This window comes from Eretmochelys imbricata, chromosome 11 (assembly GCF_965152235.1).
Source record: "Eretmochelys imbricata isolate rEreImb1 chromosome 11, rEreImb1.hap1, whole genome shotgun sequence".
NCBI classification, from domain to species: Eukaryota; Metazoa; Chordata; order Testudines; family Cheloniidae; genus Eretmochelys; species Eretmochelys imbricata.
The window spans coordinates 63,084,098-63,107,010 of record NC_135582.1 but is presented as its reverse complement, the minus strand read 5'-3'; the positions used below and the strand labels follow the sequence as shown (position 1 = coordinate 63,107,010).

The 22,913-nt window shown below is 40.7% G+C and overlaps 1 protein-coding gene across 2 annotated transcripts in view; it reads left to right on the top strand.

Moving 5' to 3' along the window:
* Positions 1 to 21,383, top strand: part of MDH1B (malate dehydrogenase 1B) — a 33,772-nt gene extending 12,389 nt beyond the window's left edge. The window contains exons 8-16 of one of the 2 annotated variants that reach the window (XM_077830288.1): positions 312 to 360; positions 930 to 998; positions 2,125 to 2,218; positions 2,614 to 2,702; positions 3,650 to 3,841; positions 7,375 to 7,449; positions 9,918 to 9,992; positions 17,012 to 17,069; positions 21,173 to 21,383. In XM_077830288.1, coding sequence (XP_077686414.1) covers positions 312 to 360; positions 930 to 998; positions 2,125 to 2,218; positions 2,614 to 2,702; positions 3,650 to 3,841; positions 7,375 to 7,449; positions 9,918 to 9,992; positions 17,012 to 17,069; positions 21,173 to 21,206 — 735 coding nt within the window. In that variant the 3' untranslated portion in view covers positions 21,207 to 21,383. The remainder of the gene's footprint in view (positions 1 to 311; positions 361 to 929; positions 999 to 2,124; positions 2,219 to 2,613; positions 2,703 to 3,649; positions 3,842 to 7,374; positions 7,450 to 9,917; positions 9,993 to 17,011; positions 17,070 to 21,172) is intronic. The other variant, XM_077830289.1, reaches the window with a different exon arrangement.
* Positions 21,384 to 22,913: the final 1,530 nt, after the last annotated feature.

The window sequence follows — 22,913 nt, the reverse complement described above, 5'->3', positions numbered from 1 at the left end:
ATATGTGCAAATACTGAAAGTTTTTTCAAATACTGGGTTTTTTCAAAGCCTAGAATTTCTCATAAAACACAAAATAAGCTAACAGCAATATCTTTTCAGTGTTTCATTCACAATAAGTTGAAAATTTTTATTAATGTTGAATACAAGAGGACTGATCTCGAACACTTCACTTTAACATCATTCATTTTTTTTCCTTTTTAGTCATGTTAATAGTATATAGGGGGTATATTCATCACAACATTTTAAATGCGTGCTAGAAATTGTATTTGTTGTAAATAGTATATGATAATAAAGCTCTCTTTCTCATGTAGGAAAAACAAGTTGCACTAGGAGAAATACCTGAAATGCGTCCATATAAAGGTAAAACCATTAATAGTAAACATTGGTTTAAAGCTGTGTCATATAACAGAGGACATAAAATAAGATTTTGAGGGGGATTTAAAGTAATGGGTGTGATGATTGGGTTGTATGATTATTTTTCTTTTTCAATGAATTAAAATTCTGCCTTCTGGATTCCTGAAGTTATTTTAAGTGCTGGTATTAAGGGTCCTGATCCTACCATACTGTTGTAATCTCATAGCCCTTAGAGAGTGCAAGACTGGATGGATGGTGGCAGTCATGTTTTGGTTTGTTGATCTTCTAGCATTCACAGACTATGAACATCATCACTTGAGTTGGGATGTAGAATTTATATCTTGTCATTGTTTAATATTGAACATTAAGCCTCTTTCCATATTGAAATGACTAATTGGAAAATACTTTTGCCATATGTCTTCGTTAATGTTTTTGAAGCCACTCTGGTATATCATGGGCTCTTTTGGCCTCTTTGTTAACCACCTGCCATTAAAAAAAAAGGGGGGGAACTGCAGATGCAGAAAGGGCTGTTGTAAATGTGAATTTGAATCTTTTCATTTGGATGTTTTTTACAGAAACTGCATTTAATGGCTTCAATCTGCTAGCGCTTCTAGAAGAGGAAAACTTTCAAACATCCCCAAAGGGTAGGCTAATAAACATGATAGTAGCCCCAATTATTTCAGGGAAGTTAAATCCAATATTTCACTGTTACATCTTGTCACTTCCTCAGGAGGTCCCAATTACAAGAAATGAGAGATCTTTTATACCAGCACTAAATTATTGATCCACTTGGCTTCACTTAAAGTAAAATTCCTAGGTTACCATGACAGAGTTCAAGTGCATAACCACATAAACCGAACCCTATCAATACTTACAGAAAATTCAGTATCTCTTCTCTACTTTGGGAGTTTGAGAGATGAACAGGATTCGTTTGGCGGGACCTGCAAACCACATCACAATGCCATGACAAACTCTTGAGCCTTCCCCAATCTATTTTTCCCATCCACAATACAAGGCCAAGTCCTAATCCACTTCTTCCAATGCTTCATTTCCCACCAGTTTTGCTACTTGGATTCTCTGCTTTGTCACTTCAGGATGATTACATTAGGGAAAAAAGAAAGAGCATCCATTAAATTTGAAAATTTCCTAACCTGAAAGCTGTGTGTTCTTGGGGTTTATTCTGTTTTCCCTTTTTTTTCTCCCCTTCCTTCCATCTCCAAGTTTTATTTTCTTAGCTACCATTCCATGTTCTCTTTTTTCATCTTTTTAAACTACAATTCTCTCTCAATTTTAGTTTTTACTCTTTCCATGTCTCCCTCCCTCTTCCTTTGTGTCATTTCCCTTTCTCACAATCCCTCTCTCCCTGGATTCCTCTCATTTCCACTGAGTTTCTCCTATCTTATTTCTCAGTCCCCCAAATCTCTTTCCTCTTGGGCCTGGTCTACACTATGAGTTTAGGTTGAATTTAGCAGTGTTATCTTGATTTAACCCTGCACCGGTCCACAAGACGAAGCTCTTTTTTTTTCGACTTAAAAGGCTCTTAAAGTCGATTTCTTTTCTCCACTCCTGACAAGGGGATTAGTGCTGAAATTGGCCTTGTCAGGTCGAATTTGGAATACTGTGGATGCAATTCGACAGTATTGGCCTCCGGGAGTTATCCCAGAGTGCTCAGTTGTGACCGCTCTGGACAGCGCTGTCAACTCAGATGCACTGGCCAGGTACACAGGAAAAGGCCTGCAAACTTTTGAATCTCATTTCCTGTTTGGCCAGCGAGGCGAGCTCACCTGCACAGGTCACCATACAGAGCTCATCATCACAGGAGTCCCAGAATCACCGAAGAGCTCCAGCATGGACCGAACGGGAGGTACGGGATCTGATTGCTGTATGGGGAGACAAATCCATTCTGGCAGAACTCCGTTCGAAAAGACGAAATGCCAAAATATTTGAAAAAATCTCCAATGGCTATAACAGGGACCTGCAGCAGTGCGGTGTGAAAATTAAGGAGCTCAGGCGAGCCTACCAAAAAACCTGAGAGGCAAATGGCCACTCCGGTTCAGAGCCACAGACATGCCGCTTCTGTGATGAGCTGCATGCCATTCTAGGGGGTGCAGCCACCACTACCCGAACCCTGTGCTTTGACTCCGTCCAAGGGGTGGGAGGCAACAGAGAAGCAGGTTTTGGGGGCAAGGAAGATGAGGAGGAGGAGGAGGTTGTAGATAGCTCACAGCAAGGAAGTGGAGAAACTGGTTTCCCCAACAGCCAGGATCTGTGTATCACCCTGGACCCAGTATCCCCCGAATCCACCCAAGGCGGGCTCCCGGACCCTGAAGGCAGAGAAGGGACCTCTGGTGAGTGTACCTTTGTAAATATTATACATGGTTTAAAAGCAAGCGTGTTAAATGATTAATTTGCCCTGGCATTCGCGGCCAGTACAGCTACTGGAAAAGTCTGTTAACGTGTCTGGGGATGGAGCAGAAATCCTCCAGGGACATCTACATAAAGCTCTCCTGGATGTATTCCCAAAGTCTTTGCAAAAGGTTTCTGGGGAGGGCAGCCTTATTCCGTCCTCCATGGTAGGACACTTTACCACGCCAGGCCAGTAGCACGTAGTCGGGAATCATTGCAGAACAAAGCATTGCAGCATATGGTCCCGGTGTTTGCTGGCATTCAAACAACATCCGTTCTTTGTCTCTCTCTGTTACCCTCAGGAGAGTGATATCATTCATGGTCACCTGGTTGAAATAGGGTGGTTTTAGTAAGCGGACATTCAGAGGTGCCCATTCCTGCTGGGCTGTTTGCCTGTGGCTGAACAGAAATCTTCCCTGCTGTTAGCCACGCGGTGGGGGGAGGGGTAAAGCAATCATCCCAGAAAATTGGGTGTGTGTGTTTGTGTGGGAGGGTTAGTTGGGTTCCTGCTGCACGTGAACCCGGAAACCGCAGCCCCTCGTTTTAAATTGCCAACCCATTTTTAATAGCCAACCCAATGGCTACTTTGTATGGGAAATGAGGGCACTGCTGTTTGAAACCATTCCCACATGTTATGAAGGTTAAAGAAGCCAAAAGACTGTGACTTACCATGGCTGCCTGCAAGGCGAATTCTGTTGCCCAGCCCTGCGTGAGTGATCTCTCACACCAAACGGGCATATCCTCAATAAGAGGCAAAATGTGACCTTGTAATGAAAGCACATGTGCTATGTAATGTTAACAGCAAAGTTTACTTTCAAAGAGTGTACCCATTGTTCTCTAAAATGTGTCTTTTTAACTACCACTCTCCCTTTTTTTTTTCCTCTACCAGCTGCGTATGTTTCTCCTTCCCAGAGGCTAGCGAAGATTAGAAGGCAAAAAAAACACACTCGTGATGAAATATTCTCTGACCTCATGCTGTCCTCCCACACTGACAGAGCACAGCAAAATATGTGGCGGCAGACAATCTCAGAATGCAGGAAAACACAATATGACCACGAGGAGAGGTGGCGGGCTGAAAATGGTAGGTGTGTCAGCTTGCTGAAAGAAGGCAGGAGTCAATGCTCAGGCTGCTGGAGGATCAAACTCATATGCTCCAGCATATGGTTGAGCTGCAGGAAAGGCAGCAGGAGCGCAGAGCGCCTCTACAGCCCCTGTGTAACCAACCGCCCTCCTCCCCAAGTTCCATAGCCTCCTCACCCAGATGCCCAAGAATGCGGTGGGGGGGGGGCTACGGCCACCCAGCCACTCCACCCCAGAGGATTGCCCAAGCAACAGAAGGCTGGCATTTAATAAGTTTTAAAGTTTTAAAGTGCTGTGTGGCCTTGTCCTTCCCTCCTCCACCACCCCACCCGGTGCTTCCCTCCTCCACCACCACCCCTCCCGGGCTACCTTGGCAGTTATCCCCCTATTTGTGTGATGAATAAATAAAGAATGCATGAATGTGTAGCAACAATGACTTTATTGCCTCTGAAAGCGGTGATCGAAGCAGGGAGGGGAGGGTGCTTAGCTTACAGGAAAGTAGAGTGAACCCAGGGGGGATTTCCATCAAGGAGAAACAAACAGAATTTTCACACCGTAGCCTGGTCATTCCTGAAACTGGTTTTCAAAGCTTCTCTGATGCACACTACGCCCTCCTGTACTCTTCTAACCACCCTGGTGTCTGGCTGCGCGTAATCAGCAGCCAGGCGATTTGCCTCAACCTCCCAACCCGCCATAAATGTCTCCCCCTTACTCTCACAGATATTGTGGAGCGCACAGCAAGCAGTAATAACAGTGGGAATATTGGTTTCGCTGAGGTCTAACCAAGTCAGTAAACTGTGCCAGTGCACTTTTAAATGTCCAAATGCACATTCTACCACCATTCTGCACTTGCTCAGCCTGTAGCTGAACAGCTCCTGACTACTGTGCAGGGTGCCTGTGTATGGCTTCATGAGCCATGGCATTAAGGGATAGGCTGGGTCCCCAAGGTTAACTATAGGCATTTCAACATCCCCAACAGTTATTTTCTGGTCTGGAAAGTAAGTCCCTTGCTACAGCTGTTGAAACAGACCAGAGTTCCTGAAGATGCGAGCGTCATGTACCTTTACCGGCCATCACAGGTTGATGTTGGTAAAACGTCCCTTGTGATCCACCAGTGCTTGCAGCACCATTGAAAAGTACCCCTTGCGGTTTATGTACTCGCTGCCTTGGTGCTCCGGTGCCAGGGTAGGGATATGGGTTCCATCTATCTCCCCACCACAGTTCGGGAATCCCATTGCAGCAAAGCCATCCACTATGACCTGCACATTTCCCAGAGTCACTACCCTTGATATCAGCAGCTCAGTGATAGTATTGGCTACTTGCATCACAGCAGCCCCCACAGTAGATTTGCCCACTCCAAATTGACTCCCGACTGACCGGTAGCTGTCTGGCGTTGCAAGCTTCCACAGGGCTATCGCCACTCACTTGTGAACTGTGAGGGCTGCTCTCATCTTGGTGTTCTTGTGGTTCAGGCAGGGGAAAGCAAGTCACAAAGTTCCATGGAACTGCCCTTACACATGCGAAAGTTTCGCAACCACTGGGAATCGTCCCAGACCTGCAACACTATGCGGTCCCACCACTCTGTGCTTGTTTCCCGGCCCCAGAATCGGCGTTCCACCGCATGAACCTGCCCAACTGACACCATGATGTGCACATTGCAGGGGCCTGTACTTCGTGAGAAGTCTATGTCTATGTCCTCATCACTCTCGTCACTGCGCTGCAGTCGCCTCCTCCTCGCCTGGTTTCACTTTTCTTGCAGGTTATGGTTTTGCATATCCTGCTGGATAATGCGTGCGGTGTTTATAGTGCTCATAATTGCCACAGTGATCTGAGCGGGCTCCTTGTTCCCAGTGCTATGGCATCTGCGCTGAAAAAAGGTGCGAAACGATTGTCTGCCGTTGCTCTGACGGAGGAAGGGGCGACTGACAACATGGCTTACAGGGTTGGCTTACAGGGAATTAAAATCAACAAAGGGGGTGGCTTTGCATCAAGGAGAAACAGAATAGCCCCCTCAAGGATAGAACTCAGAACTCTGGGTTTAGCAGGCCATTGATTTCACGGAGGGAAGGAGGAAGAAAATGAATACAAAACAAATCTGGTCTATTTCTTGTTTTGATTCACTTCATCTATCTTTATATATCTCGCTGGCAGCAGACGGTGCAGTACGACTGCTGGCCATCGTCATCTCCTGGGTGCTCATTAGAAGACGGTGCAGTACGATTGCTGGCAGGACTGAATCACCATGAGATGAAACTTAAGAGGAAAATGACCTGGCTGAGTCACTCCCACGTTTGCCCAGGCACCCCTGACCGACCTAAGAGCATCCTGGAGTATGGCGACGATGGCTACCAGTCATACTGCACTGTCTGCTGCCAAAAGGCAATGAGCTGCTATTGTGTAGCAATACTAGTACCACGTCTGCCAGCACGCAGCAGACATATGGTGACGCTGAGCTGAGCGGGCTCCATGCTTGCCGTGCTATGGCGTCTGCACGGGTAACCCAGGAAAAAAGGCACGAAAGGATTGTCTGCCGTTGCTTTCACGGAGGGAAGGAAGTGGGGGGCTGACAATATGTACCCAGAACCACCCGTGACAATGTTTTTGCCCCATCAGGCATTGGGATTTCTACCCAGAATTCAAATGGGCGGCAGAGACTGTGGGAACTGTGGGATAGCTACCCACAGTGCAACGCTCTGGAAGTCGACGGTTGCCTTGGTACTGCGGATGCACTCCGCCGACTAAATGCACTTAGAGCATTTGTGTGGGGACACAACAATCGACTGTATAAAAACGCTTTCTACAAAACCAACTTCTATAAATTCAACCTAATTTCGTAGTGTAGACATGGCCTTGTTCTCATAATGCCCCAGCTATCTCCTTTCCCTTATGCAGGTGCTGCTATTTCTCCTGGTCCTAAATTGCTTTCCCTCTCTCAGATCCCCTCAAATTCCTTCTCTTTCAGGTCATATCAACTCTCTTTTCCCAGAAAACTTTTCTTCTTTACCATCCACTTTATAGATGCACATACTGGGAAACAGGAAGAGGAATGGGAGTGGTATCTGCAGCTCCACACCTCCAGTGACCACCTGAGTATTCTGGTCTCTCATCATAGTCCACAGCTCCAGTGATGAATTCTTGATTTATGAAGGGCTCAGTGGTCCGCTCTGGCCACATCCTGGTGCTCTCCGAGATAGACTTAAAGTGAGAACAGGACTCTTCCTACCTGGCTGCCACCTTTTGCAAAACTTCCTCATCCTTTGTGGCAAGAGAGGGCACACTGGCAGCTCAGCAGAGGAGCAACTCAGCTACAGGCAGTCAGCTAGCTAGTAGTAACCTAAATACTCAATTGGTGGAGAACCCTGCAAGTCAAGTTTTCCTGAGGCTTTGGGGGTCTTAGAATCAAATCTTCATAGCATCATATTATTCAGATAATAGCAAACATATCAAAATTCTTTTCCTGTAGCCCTGCATATTTAAATATGAGGAGATGTGTGTTTTAAAATACACAGCATTCTATTATTTTGTTTGTTACAGACCTGGACACCTTATCCAATGGCTTACTTCAGCCAGAGACCCAGGAAGGAGAAAAAGTCCAAACAACCACTGATGGTAAACTATATGTTCCAGAATATTATAGTTTCTACAACATTTCCCTTATTGATAACATCTGAAGGCTGGAGCTCTTTATGCAGAAGCAGGTTGAAAAACAATGCAAATGTGACATTCCCAGACAAGAGGGCAAAGCGTCTTGTGTGAAATCCTGGGCCCACTGAAGTCAGTGAGGCCAGGATTTCACCTTTTATGTTTAATGATTTGTAGCCATGTAGGCCAACAAACTATTAAAAACCTTCCTTTGTTGTCCAAAATATTCACATTTGGGTTTACTGAACAATGGTATTCATGGATAAAAAGAAGTGTTTCACAGCCCCAAGCTACTGCCTCCTGAGGAGGCCAGATATAATACATGACAACTCCTTTGTAAGAATATATATATAAACAAGAAGGCATAGTTAAGATTGAGCTTTCTTTGTCCTTTCTCTGTGAAGGTTTTATGTACCCAATTTTAGGTTTTTTGGTGAAATACATAATTACAAGCACACTCACCCGAAAACATTCAAGAAAATATGTATAAAATCAATTTCCAATACCTGTAGGTCCTCCTGAGAAATTGGTCCTTAGGATGGTCATTCCAATCCAACTGCAAATTGTTAACCAAAGTTGTCTTACTGCTTTGTAATTTATCATTCGTGATCATAAAACAAGTGATGATATCCAAAAGCTCAACTTGACATAACATATATGAAGGTGAAACATGAGACTACACTATCATAACTGATCACATTTTCAAAAATCTCCACATCCTCTTGAAACCCTCCCTGCTAAGCAGAATATCATCAGTATCTTACTTATATTAAATACCACTAAAGAGAAGTAGCTTGTTCCACCAATCAAGAAATATATGTAAATGAAAACAAATGTTGCCTCTATTACTGTATCCTATTAGGATCTGAACCAAAGTCCAATGGGAGTCTTTTTCCTTGATTTCAATGGGCTATTTGGGGCCTTTAATGAAGAGAGAGAGGCTTATTGAGCAAAAAATACATATACTGTTTAATATCAATGAGGCCAAGGGGACTCCTCACTGAAATGCTGAAAGACCCTTCTAATACCCTTTTCTCCTCCTCAATACTATTAGACACAAACCAGGCAAATCAGAGAATAGGGGAAGAGCATGAAAAATGAGAATTAACTCACTCATGAATGTAAAGCATTTCATCTTCTAATTCTGTTTAGTGTGGAAGCTGAAGCTTCTTCCAGTGACTTATTTCAGCCAGGGACCCTAGAAGGAGAAAAATTCCAAACTCCCACCAAGGATATGCCAAGAGGCTTAATTAAAAATGATCTTTTTTTGTTCATGGTCAAAAGAATTCACAATCTACTTTCACATTTCCTTCTTGCTTGCACCTGCGCCCGATACCTTTTCTTTCAGTTTCTCTGTCTCTCCACATACTGCTTCCTTTATGTACATCATAGTGCATAAACTGTGAACTTAGTTCTTCAATTAATGAATGCATGTTTTTAGCCGACAGATACCTAGACTCATTATGGCTTTGGAGTTCCTTATAAGCAGAATTATAAACCCTTACATCTAAAACAGTGTGGTCTAGTTGCTAAAAAATTAGATTGAGAGTTCTGCTCCTGTGTTCTTACGCTGACACAGTCTATGGTTTTTGACAAATCACTGAGGCCAGCATTTTCAAAAGTGGTCACTGATTTGGGGTGCCCACCTTTAGACACGGGGGCCTGATTTCCAGAATTTTTGAACATCCATCACTCCCATTAGTTTCAGTTAGAATTGTGAATGCTCAACACTTCTAAAAATCGGACCCAAGAAATCTGAAATTGGGCACCTAAGAACCAAGGCTCCAAAAATCAGTGACTGCTTTTGGAGAAATGGGCCTTTCCCTCACTGTATCATCAGTTTTTTCATGTATAAAATGATAGTTAGCCACATTTGTAAAGCATTGTGACTACACAAGTATTAAGTATTATTATTTATTATTCACATAGAGGCTATTGGCAAGCCAGCCTGTTTCTAAACATTGTTCAGTATTTAAACTAGACACCTAGCTATCTAAAAATGACTGTCTTCTCAGGAAGTTCTAAGTACGATTGATATCCATTTATACATTTTAGGACCAAATATCACAAATAACATGTGTTTGGGTAACACATCGCATGACAAAAGTCAAATGATGATCCTCTATTTTATTCAAAGAATGTCAGTTTTTCTGAAGGGTTTTCCATATCTAAGCACCTCATACGCATTATTGATTGAATGGCCAAGGCAAGGTCACGCAGGAAATCTGTACCAGAAATAGGATCAGAATCTACTGAATCCCTGCCCAGTGCATTAGCCGCAGTTAGCCTTCCTCTCCTCATTCAGTTCTAATCTGTTCCACATCTCATCTTCCTGAAGCCTCAGCCCTGGTCTACACTACAAACTTATGTAGGTATAACTTCATCGTTCAGGGGTGTGGTTTTTCTGTTTAGTCCTTTCATTTTGTTTGTTACAGAACCTGAAGCTCCACCCAATGAGTTACTTCAGTCAGAGATGCTGGAAGAAGAAAAAGTCCAAGTGCCCATAGATGGTAGGCCAAGATGCCTAAATACAATTTTTTTTTATTGTTCATAATGTTCAAATTGTAGCTCTTAACACCTTTTGACACACCTGAATACAAATCCTCAACTTTTCACAGGGGGCTAGAAACAAAATAATGGAAAACTTTTGTAAGTAAACAGGATAGCAAAATACCAGGTCTAAATAGTTTATTCAATCACTGACCCAGTTGGTTTAATTTAAAACAGAATATAAAGATTTATCCATTCAGTTAAATGGAAAATGTACCATAAACAAGCAAAGCAGGTATTAATAGCTTCTCAGTGGGGATTGTTGGTAGCTGAGCACTTTTGAAAGTCTGGCCACATCATTTAGGTGTCTATCTGGGAGATGAGCGCTTTGGAAAACCTGGCCAGTGAATTTTACTTGCCCCCTAGGGGAATGTCTACGCATCGGCTGGGAGATGTGATTCCCAGCTCAGGTAGACATACACGTACTGGCTACTTTAAGATGGAAGTTTCCACGGAGAGCGTGATCTGGCTCCTACAGACCATCAGAAAACCAAGCACAAATAGGGAGAAACTCCAAAAAAGAGAACGTCTTGTAAACCTAAAATATTTTAAATCTGTTTTTACAGATCCTGAAACTTCATCTGAGGGCTTAAATCAATCAGAGACCAGTCTGAGCAATGCAGAAAACAATGAAAACCCTTAAATAATTTCTGATCAAGTAAACTACAGCAAGGGATATGCTATAGTGCCTGGAACATATTATTTCTGTGATCTGGCAGAGACTGATTCACAGCTTTGAAACTTCACAGGTTTTCTTTTATGGTAGTTATGAAAGAATGTATAGGAACTGGCACATTTAAAAAAAAAAAACACCACACCCACACACACACCCCCCCTCATGTTAATTGATTCTACAGGGCTGAAAATTTAAACACAAATTCAATAAATGAAAATGTTAAAATTATTTTATCAATAATTCATTCACATTGCATGTGTTGTATATCAAAGTAAATATTTAACAGCCTAAGCAAAAATCTTAGGCCAAAATTGTCAAAAATGAGAGTCTAACTTTATGCCAGGATTTTAAAAAAGGGATGCTTTCTTTTATTTGCTTTCTGTTACCTTTATGTTTGAATTAGTAATATTAATATTGTATTAAAATAAGAAATTAAAATGTAAGTGTAGCATTAATGTTACATATTTAAAGTGTAGTTTTACTCTGAGAAGTAACAGTAAAAATGGCACTCTTTGCTCAGCAAATATGCACAACAGTAATGTATTTGCTCACTTTAGTGACAAAAATATTCTTAGCCTTACAGAGCCAACAGAACTAAGATGGAATAGAATCTGCATCTTATTCAATCTTGCACAGCCTCAGCAGATTGTTTACTGAGTTCCAGTCAGTTACACCTGTGCAAACCCATTGAGGAAAATGTTGTTGCACAGATAAAGCTGAGTCCCAGTTTGTCTTACAGAAGCTTTGTCAAAGATGCTGATGCAGAAAGTGAAAAAGCGCAAATTGATCCTCAGAATCCAGAAGGAGGTGGTAGTTAGGAAACAAATCTTTTACTTAAGTACTGAGCACATTTGACACAAAAATTAGTAATACAACAAACATGGAAGCCATGATATCGACTTAGCAAAGTCACTTTTCAGACTAGAACTTGACATAGAACAGAGAAGAATGAGAGAATGAAAAAAACCCAAGCATTTAAAAATATTGAGGCGCTAAAGCAATAATTGCCTTTTTTTAAAAAAATTTGTGCTGGAGAAGTCATGATACAATAAAGAAAAGCATCTTAGCTGTACACTGTAGAGTTGCACTGTTGTGCTTTTTTTTTTTTTTTTTTTTTGCAGCTTCATAGGTTTTAAACTCACCCTCTCCTTAGGTGCACCCAGCCAAAAGGACCTTTAGTGCATCCGTCCAGATGTAGCCATAACTTGGCTTCAGTACCTGGGGAGCATTAGTAGAGGCCAGTTAGCACTGCTGGCAGCACTATTGGTCCTAAGAGAGTCACATCTGGGCAGGGTCATGGAATCAGTAGGAATACTCGTGAATAAGGGTTGCAGGATCTGGCACTTGACAAATGAATGAATCAAAGGGTTATAATGGAAACTTTTATGCAATTTATAGGAAACTCAGACTGGTTTTGCATATCCAAAGAATCATTTGAAAGGTTCACAAAGCCTTAATAGTGACAAAGTTTGCTTAACCCAAAGTAATACACAAAATACATTTTCAAGGGTCATTATTGTCACTTACTAGAGGGGAGGTACTAAGGGAAAAATTCCATCCATATTTATTACATAAGGTAAATGTAGTGGTGCCAAGACCATTCCCTTTATAAAGGGAACAGATTTGAACAAAATGTTACTGAGAGGTGTTCTCTGCTGCTTATGGACCAACACACAACTCCCATTACAGTTAATGAAAGTTTTGTCAGGGTAAGCACTTCAGGATTTGGCCTTAATTTCTTGACACAGCCATTGAAAGCATTTTCTTTCTGAATGTAAGTTCTGCATAGCACACTCTGATCAGCACAGCAAAAGTATGTTTTGCTCTCTGGATTGGCGCTAGAAAATATAAGTAATAATAAAATGGGAGGCTTAATAGACAGTCAACCCTGTGTGACAAGCTCTGGTGCGTGACGTCCCCGATTAAGCTACAGGACAACAGTGTTATGGTCAGGGCAAGAATTCTCTTTAATCACAAAAGATCATTTCATTGCTTCTTAGTGCTTCATCTTAAAAGGAAGAAAAGTTGATATTTTTTCTTTCATTTTTTCCTCCATTAATTATTTCATTCATTCCATTAGTTTCAAAAGGTAATACTCGTATGCTTAAAGGTAAGCAGATGCTTAAGTCCTTGCCAAAATCAGGGCATTGGATAGCTGCAGTAGACCTTTTCATGTGTACTCAGTGGAAGTTGGTTGTACACCAGCTCCTTTCTTTTGTTAGTCTACATCTTTTAATAGACAACCTTAAAAATAAATTAAATGCCATTGTGCATTCTTAATTTGCTTTTTCTGCGAAGTTTGGAATCAGGATAAAAATTTTTGCTGTTATCTGCAACAAATAAAGAGTGTTTGAGTAAACTAATTTCTGTTCAGATGGAGGCTCCATTTGACAAGGGAGGAAACTAAGATGAGTTCTTTAGTTCTTTGCCAGTTGAGATGGACTAAATGGGGAGAGGGAAGTCTTGTGAGTCAAAGGAAAGGGAGCTTATGAGAAGAGTGCTCAGGTGGACCAAAGGAGGGTGGGAGCTTGGGTGGGATTTGGAAATGGAAGTTGAGTGTTTTATAGAAGGAATAGCATAGATGGGAAGAGTGTCATGGAGGCAGCAAGTGAGGGACCTAAGTTTCGTATGGGGACAACTGTCTCCTGCGTAGAGGTCATACTGGAATCAAGAGTCTCCTGGGTGTCTTAGGGAAATCATGTAGGAGTCAGATGATTCCTGGGGCAAGGGTGCTTCAATGGGGGCACTGGTTTCAGGGAATAGACGTGGCTCTAATCAAAACCAGTTTGTCACATTTTCTTCAAACTTTGTAAGTATGTTCTCATTGGCCTTCAGAGTATTTCTACCAGTTTTTAGACCAGACCAATTTTCTAAATTATAGGATAGTTAAAATCTGACATTGTAACAGCCTCTTTGTAAGATATTTGTTCATACATTCTCAGATTTAGTATCTTTTAAGCCATAAATAATTTCCAGTGCATACTTTATGAGCTATTATTTAATGCTGTATATGCTGGGAATGTGTAGAATATGTGAGTTCTGATATACTGCCTGTCAGAATAACTGGAAAAGCTTAATTTTAAAACTTCTTTAAATAAATGAATTTCTCTTGCCAATTTTAGCACTTGCATTGCACATACTGTACTATTTGGCTGTACTGTAAAATGTGTAAGCTTTTTGGTTACACTAACACTGCTTTACCTAGGGGGTTACATTACCAGTTCAGCTTATTACTGTCCCTGTTTGAGTTGTCAGACTAGTGGGTTGTCACAGGACACTTTGCTTCCTGCCTGAGAGAGAATGACTTCCTCCAGTGTCCATAGCAACATCATGTTTCTCAGCAACCGGGAGATGCTTGTTTGTGTTTCCCCATTCTAGAAATGTTACCTCGCAGTAGAAGAAAAATGGCCCTTTGAAACAACGATCAAGGAAGTTCTGTATTTAATTATTCAGAATATTTATTACTCTTCTGTGTTTTGACTGCTGAGACAATGTACAGTGTCTTGAGCCGAGTCTTTCCTGTGTATTACTGTGAACAGCATTCATTTAAAAGCAAAATCTTTTAGAGTTGTGTCTTGAAATCAGCTTTTAACTACTGAACAGCTTCCACAATACCTTGTGACTTCCAGGCCTTCGGTAGGTAATAGAGAAAGGTAAGAACCGTTACTGTATTTGAGAAGAGATTGTATTTACAATTACAGCATGACAATAAGTCCCTTTCCCCCCTCCCCCCAAAAAAAATATAAGAAAATGTTTTATATTGCTATGGCTTCTTCAGGGTATTTAAGTACAGATCACCCTGAATATCTCACTTGACTCGATTTTGCCTGACTAAAGACTGCAGGATTGGTCCTGTTGATCTACTGTAGATATCTTTGCCTTCCAGAATCTTAGTTAGCCTATGTTTTTTAAAAAAAAAAACAATGCAAGACCCGATATTGGAAACACTCATGCAAATGAGTAACTTTAATGTATGTGACTATTCCCACTAGTTTCAATGGAACTACTTATGTGAGTAATGTTACTTATACCTTGCACTTCTATTGTTACTTTTGTTCGCTGGATTAGTCCCTAAGGTTGTACGAGTTCTGTCATGCATATTCATGATTTATCTTATACTACTAGTTTGTTCGGATAAGGCCTATTGAATTATTAAATAAGCATTTAGACATTGTTACTGACATGCTATACTGTGCATCAAGTATAGTACGTCAGATCCCACTGAAATTGAGAAGAGGTGTTAATGCAGCAATTAGTTGCTACCTGGATAAGTATTACTTTTTATTTTGCTTACTTTATGTACCGAACAGATACTAACCTTGGGCTAAATCCTGTTCACCTCAGGAGTAATCCCCATTAAAGGCAATCACGTTAGTTACCTCCTCTTTAAAACACAAAAGTTTATAAGTTCATCATGTGAGTGGGTGTGATAATGTAATAATGCCTTTAAAACACTTTGAGCCAAATGCATTGCTAATGCACATGGATGCAACTTCATTGGTATCTGAGGGCTCCATCCTGCAAGATGGTGAGCACTCTAGTCCAACCCAGATAAACACATGAGCACCTGTTTCACTTTAAGCACTTGAATAGTCCCATTTACTTCAACAGGACTACATCTATACTTAACTTTTAGGATATACATAAAAGTTTTGGTGGATCAGACTAAAATGTTCAACATCTTGCAGGATCAAGCCTTAACAGATTTGCACTCACTGCATAACTTCATTGAAGTCATTGGAACTGTTACCGTTTATGTTAACGCCCAGTTTGCCCCATGTACCTTTATATACAATGTCACCTCTTGCTTTATTTTGTATACCTTTGTTGGGAAAAAAAAGTAAGAGGTTATTATTGTAGAAGGCTGCATCTATATAAGTCTATGAGAAAAGTGAGGCAGCCTTTAGGTAACTACACCTTTAATAACAACGTATATCCTGATTCACTGGCATGGAACCCTGCTGTTCTGGGGTCCCACTGATTTCCCTGGGACTGCACTAGTACATCAGTATGCAACCGCTTAAGAACTTTTGAGAATTGGGGCTATCAGAGCTAGTGGAGAATCAGGCCCATAAACTGTAATAAGGAAGAAAGTAAAGGAAAGGAGAATTTTTAAAAAGTGATATTCCTTTCAAAGCAAGAGTTTTGAGAGAGTCTACAAATGAACAAAAATAACTGTAGGTTCCTCTATTTAAAATATTAATGTGGGAGTAAGATTGGGACCCAAAGTCACAGCTTTCACACAATAAAATGGTAATCAATACATCTATAGTAGACATCATTTTTCAGACCCACTAATAACTATAGGTCATCGAATTTCTATGCTGTGGAATTGGCATATGTACTATCATGTTTATCTGATAAGTAGTGGTCAATGGCTGTGAGTGGAAAAATACAATATGATGCAAGTTTGGGTAAGTTCAGCTTTAATGTCATATTTATACTATTAATGTTTCAGATCATTTCCAACTCTGACTGACTAGGTTACTCATTTCTTGTTCAATTGAACATCAGGATTTTTCACTGAGCCATACATAATGCATTTAGAACCTTATAACTGTTCCATTGTGCCCTATGTTGCTAAAGGTGAGTGCATAACTAGAAGATAAACTTCACAGGAATTTTTACAGCAGCTAATAACAGAATTTAATTTAATGCATTTCTGACATGTAAGCTGAGAGCAGGGCTTGAAATCTCCACTGGTCTCAGTGGTATAAGGACTTCTATTTTCCAGAGCAGGAGTGGGTTACAGACGTTAGTTGGGTGTATGTTTTCCCTTCTACCTTTCCATATTCACATCTGAAAAGAAATAATAGCACGTTAGTTGAAGAATCTTACTCCACTTGGAACAATCTAAAAAGTTGAATTATTAAAGCAAGTGCACTTGCTAAGTGGCTAGCAGACTTCAAGACATGCTTTCTTCTCTGGGATTATTTACTCTTGAATGGGTGGTAATATTGTACATGCACACTGGATCACTGAATAGCAAAGGATCCCATCCTACCACATACCTGCATTTAAATGCCCATTTGTCCTGATTCTCCTCTCACACCAATTTACAATTACTCCTGTTTCACACTGACTGGGAGAGGGGAGTCAGGCCCATTTAATGGAATTCATGCACTTGGAACTGCAATACGAAGGGGTCCATTTTAAAGTAAAGACTTGTTTTATGTAATTTTTGTTTAATTTCATCTTGAAATATACCCAGTAAATGATGCAGATTCAGATGTCCAATTTAAAGAGCTTGCACATATCCTGGCTGGGAGCTGTGATTTAATGCCATGGTTTGTTTGGTTACAGGAAGTCCAGTGGCATCCGCCTATTCTAAGCCTTTCTGTTATGGATCCAGACCAGCAAGGTAAGTACTGTTGTCAAGTGCTTCCCAAATTTCACAAGAGAATTCCCAGTGTCCAAACTAGTGAACTTAACTGGAGTTGTTCCATCTTCAGAATCTTTTGTTATAATGCAGGAGACAAGATCAAATGCTATGGCAGATCAGTCTGTTGCTTTAGATCATGCAGCCTGGAAGAAGGATTTCCGGGTTGTGTTATTCTTACAGTGCTCCCTGTATTATATGTAAAGTAGTATCTGTTCTCCTATCTTACCTGCCATTTAAGTCAGTAAGATGAAAAACTACTGGATAATTAGATGTGAGGTGTAAGGAAACGAGGATAAAAATATGTAACTTAAAACAATTTAATCATAGGACCGGAAGGGACTGTCCTTTGCACTCATGGCAGGTCTAAGTCTTATCTAGTCCATTCCTGACAGGTGTGTATCTAACCTGCTCTTAAAAATTTCCAATGATGGAGATTCCACAACCTCCCTAGGCAATTTTATTCCAGTGCTTAACCACTCTGACAGTCAGGAAGTTTTTCCTATTGTCCAGCCTAAACTGCCCTTGCTGCAGTTTAAGCCCATTGCTTCTTGTCCTATCCTCAGAGTTTAAGGAGAACAATGTTTCTCCCTCCTCTTTGTAACAAACTCATATACTTGAAAACAGTTATGTCCCCTCTCATTAATGCAAGTTAATCAGCAAACTATTATAAAAGCAAGAGTTTTACATCAAGGACCATCAATTACTTGGCCTATGCTATTTTCATGAGTTTTATATTTGAGGGCCAGCAGCAACATCCTGGCCAACCTAGTCTAATTGAAGTTCAGGAGGTCCTCAGCCCAGCTTCAGCTGTCTGGTGTAGCCCCAAACTGAATTCAATGTATTAATAAACCCTTTTGTTCAGTAATAACTTATTTACTGCCAGGTAACATGGAGAGAAAGTCTACTGTAATATTGGTGCTCTGTGTGCTATTTTTCTCTTCTTGGTTTTGATTCTCAGTCTCTAAAACCCTCCCAACTATAAATTAATGACTCCTGAGTTATGTTTTTTTTTTAAACCTAGTGGTTTTGGGGTACAATTCACCCTCTGCAGAGAGTCAGCACGAGGTCTAGCACCACATAAGGGCCATTTAAGGCCTGGACCTGCACAAGGTTATGCCCCAGTTGAGTCCCACAAAAGAAGTCCATCTAGGGAGGATGTGGAATTCAGTGGTGCATAGGCCTCCTGCTGTGTCTCTGCAAAGGGGTGAATTTCACCCCAGTTTGAAATTAGATATTTACTTTGTGTCTTGTAAAATGTCTTCTCATCAATAGTAATTCTGACTGATATGTAATTTAGGCTAATTTCTTTTTTGCTTGGACACCTTGCAGATTAGTTTTGCTAATCTAAATCCTAATCCTAAAGTATGAGCAATTGGTGACCTAATGTTTGTTAAGGACTGACTTAAAAGTTAAAAATATGGTGAAATGTTTACAAAGCAGACCACTAGCAGATGGTTACCTGTACCCTCTGCAAGTGAGCCTGAGAATGTCAGATGATAGCATGAAATTCCCTTATCTTAGAGAATCTTATTCATGGAAGAATTTCCTGTTGGGTCACATAGAATCATAGAATATAAGGGTTGGAAGGGACCTCAGGAGGTCATCTAGTCCAACTCCCTGCTCAAAGCAGGACCAATTCCCAACTAAATCATCCCAACCAGGGCTTTGTCAAGCCTGACCTTAAAAACTTCTAAGGAAAGAGATTCCACCACCCTAGGTAACGCATTCCAGTGTTTCACCACCCTCCTAGTGAAAAAATTTTTCCTAATATCCAACCTAAACCTCCCTCACTGCAACTTGAGACCATTACTCATTGTTCTGTCATCAGCTACCACTGAGAACAGTCTAGATCCATCCTCTTTGGAACCCCCTTTCAGGTAGTCGAAAGCAGCTATCAAATCCCCCCTCATTCTTCTCTTCCGCAGACTAAACAATCCCAGTTCCCTCAGCCTCTCCTCATAAGCCATGTGTTCCAGTCCCCTAATCATTTTTGTTGCCCTCCGCTGGACGTTTTCCAATTTTTCCACTTCCTTCTTGTAGTGTGGGGCCCAAAACTGGACACAGTACTCCAGATGAGGCGTCACCAGTGTCAAATAGAGGGGAACGATCACGTCCCTCGATCTGCTGGCAATGCCCCTACTTATACATCCCAAAATGCCATTGGCCTTCTTGGCAACAATGGCACACTGTTGACTCATATCCCGCTTCTTGTCCACTGTAACCCCTAGGTCACATGATACCTTACATTCATGTTTCTTGTTCTTCTTCTGGAAGATAGACTTGGGACTGGATCCACAGCCTATTAAAATCAGTGGGAATCTTTCAATTGGCTTTAATGTACTTTGGATCAGGCCCTTGAAGAAAAGAAAAAAAAATCACTAGTACTATAAGCCAGCAAAACCAAACTTTTTCCATATTGCATTACTTGCTACAGTGCATTATGCTGCATAACTTCTCCAAACAACAGGCAGCAACATAACCTGACAAAACCAAGACTGGACAAGTGGCATAGCAGACAAGGGTTACTGCTATATCATGGGAAGCAACTGAGAACCAGCAGAGTCCATAATTTGCTGACTATTAGCATTAGACTGGTTTGTATGTGAGGAACCACAAATTGGTCCATTTCCACAGGAAACAAGTGGAGAGTCTTGTGACCTATTTCCTCTCAGTTATGCATGTTTGCAGTTTATCTACACCCTTCATCATCTGTATTTGCCTCCTATTTGAACCGCAGGGATATATATGGCTCACCAGGAGAAAGCAATGAGCTAATAAGTCCTGTGATAGCTTCTAAAGATACTGTATATAAGCATTTTTTAAATACAAAGTTTACATGTATGTCTGTAAAGCGCCAGGAATATTTTTGGCGCTGTATAAATAACAGGTCAAGTCACGAAGCCCCTTACTCAGTTCCTACTCAAATTCCCGTTGACTTGAGCGGAGTGAAAGGATTGAGCAGAAGTAGTAACGACACGGGATTTAACCCAAGAACTTCAGTGAGATTGCCAAGGGGAGGTATTCATGCTGACAAATTGTTTGATTCTAACAGAGCCACAGATGCAAGACCCAAACATTGTTTTCACAGTATAAAGTACAACTGGTTGAGAAATTGTTTTTCCTGGCAAAAGGCTACAAAAATGAAATTGTTTTGGTTTTCATCCATTTTCCTTCAAAGTTTTAGATTTTTGTTGAAGCCGAGTTGTTGGGTTGTTTTTGTTGTTGTTGTTGTTTTAAAGTCTGCAGAAGTTTCCATTTTGTTGTAAAGCTATTTTCTGTCAGAAAAACTATTTCAGTGGACATTTTTGACCAGCTGTAGTATAGCGTGAGCTCTGTCAGTGTGTAGTAACTTCCCAAAATGGCATCCTCCTGTCTTGTGGCTCCAGTGATGGACAGGCTAGTCTCTCTAGCATTATTTATGGAGAGGGTCTAAAATAGTGATCCAACTTCTAGGCTGGTCTCTCTCTGAAAAATTTACATCAGGAGAGCATTATGTTTTTCTGTACCAGGTGTACTCTATACTGTAAAAATAACACTTGGGTCTTGCAGTTCTGGAACACAAACCTATTAACTTCTCTGGGCATTGGCTCTGTTTATGGAGCAGAGTAAGGATGAGCACTGTGCATGCCTTTTGCCAAATTAATAATGAAATGATATTTCTAAAAACAGTGCACCTTCTTTATCAGTGCAGAGATGCTGTTTCTGTAAGAGCCTGTTGAGTTACCCTCACACCCAGCCGGGCAATAGTGTTCCATGCACTGGGCAAATTCTATGTTAAAACAAACATCTGTGTCCCTCTTAGAATCAAGCAATTTATCAGCTTTAATGCTTTCCCTTGACTATCTCACTGAAGTTCTTGGATTAAATCCTGTGTCCTTAGTCATATTTTACTCACTAATTGTAACTGAGTCCAGACTGGGATCAGGTGTGAACAGGACAGTTTGAGAAACCCTGGTCTCAGAGGTCAGGTTTTGGAGACTCCTTTCATGTTTTTCCGTGTTCTCTTAAGTGTTCCACCGTCCCTTCCCTTCATAATTAGCACAAGAGAATCTATGGTAATTTATATTTCTTTTCCTTTACAGAAGCTCTAAATGCCATTCAGAATTCTGTCTATAGAACAGCCCTGAAACTACGCTCAGTGCAAACCCTGTGCCAGTGTAAGTAGCTCAAAGGAGTCCTGTGGGAGGAGAACCTGCAAGAGTGCTGGCTCTGAGTTGCAATCATAAATACTGCTACTTGTTTTTCTCTAATGCTTTCCGTCTGATGATCTCAAAGATTATCAACAACATTAATGAATTAATAAATAATACTTCATACATGTATTTGCTTCCTTTGAGATTCTCAGTCAAATGGCGCTAAGTAGCATTATCCCCATTTTACTGATTGAAAAACTCAAGCTCAAAAGGGGTGAAATGACTTGCCCAAAATGACAGTTTAGTCAATTAGTTGGGGGTAGAGCTCAGATTCTACCTGTTCTAATAACTAAATGATTTCCCAAAGCCTTACAATACACATTTGACATGGATAAATATCATTATCTCCATTTGTGTTATAAAATAAGTACATATAGAACTGCTCAAAGTATTTTCAACAGCAAAAAAAAAAAAGTAATCAAAAGGGGGGTTTCACTTTAAAAAAGATTTCCTGGAGAAAGTTTTGATTTGATTAAATGTTTTCTGTTTGAAAAAATTTCAAAAGGAATGAGAAGATTCAAAATTTGTTTTAAAATAGCAGGAAAATACTTATATTTCCTTTTTTCCTTCTCCATTGGAAAAAGCTAAGTGAGGAAAAATAGGTATTTAATTCTTTTTCAATGGAAAATAAAAAAAGAATAAAAGTGAAGAAAAACCTACTTTCTCCTTTCACCCTCCCACTGGACCAGTGTGTGTGAGGCAGGGGAGGGGGGACAGTGCAAATATTTATAAAAAGAGAGAGCATAACAAGTGAAACAAACACTTTCTCCAATTTTTTTAAAAGTAGGGAAAAACCTAAAATTGAAGTGAAATATTTTTAAACAAAACCAAGCATTGCTTTGTTTAAAATATTGTTTAATTTTCAGTGTGAAAGTTTAATTTTTCCCCGAAGAATCTTTTGTTATATCCCTCCCCTTCTTCCCCCCTAATTTTGACCAGCTTTAGTAGTAAGAAAGAAGCGTATCGGGCCATAGTAGCAATAGTTTATGTAAATTTGGCGTGAATCTGGTGCTATGTATACAAACTTTTGATAGCAGAAACCATGCTTAAGGCCCTTAGCATGGTTTCTGCTATCAAAAGCAATCAGAGCCTCACCTCTGCTTAGGACTCTGCATGGAGCTAAAGTAGCCAAGAAGTGGACTGAATGGGCCCGGGAAGGGATGTGGCTAAGTTGGATCCCCCAGTTTCAGCATATCCCTTTCGTAGTTTAGCTTTCATCAGAAGGGCTTTATTGAAGCTCAGAGGCTAAAACTACCTCTGTCCAGAGGACTCCCCAAGGAACAGAAGCAAATACAACCTTCTCGTCCTTAGAGTAAAGCCCAGATCCTCAAAAGGTATTTAGGCACCTTACTCTCACTGGCAGTTAAGTACCTAAATACCTGTGAGGATCTGGGCCTCAATCCTCAGTGTAGTATGGGCCTCACTAGTGCAAACTGTACCTTCTGCTGCTAGGTGGGGTGAATTGGACTCAAACTGTAAAAAAAAAAAAAAGTTTTTTGCCCTACTTGCTTCATCTGCTTCGCTCATTCTCTATACATTAAAATAAAAGAAAAATGAGGAGAAAGTTAAATAGCTTCTAAAACTTGAAGCCAGACTAACTAAAATAAAGTCTAGACCTATAAACCTACTC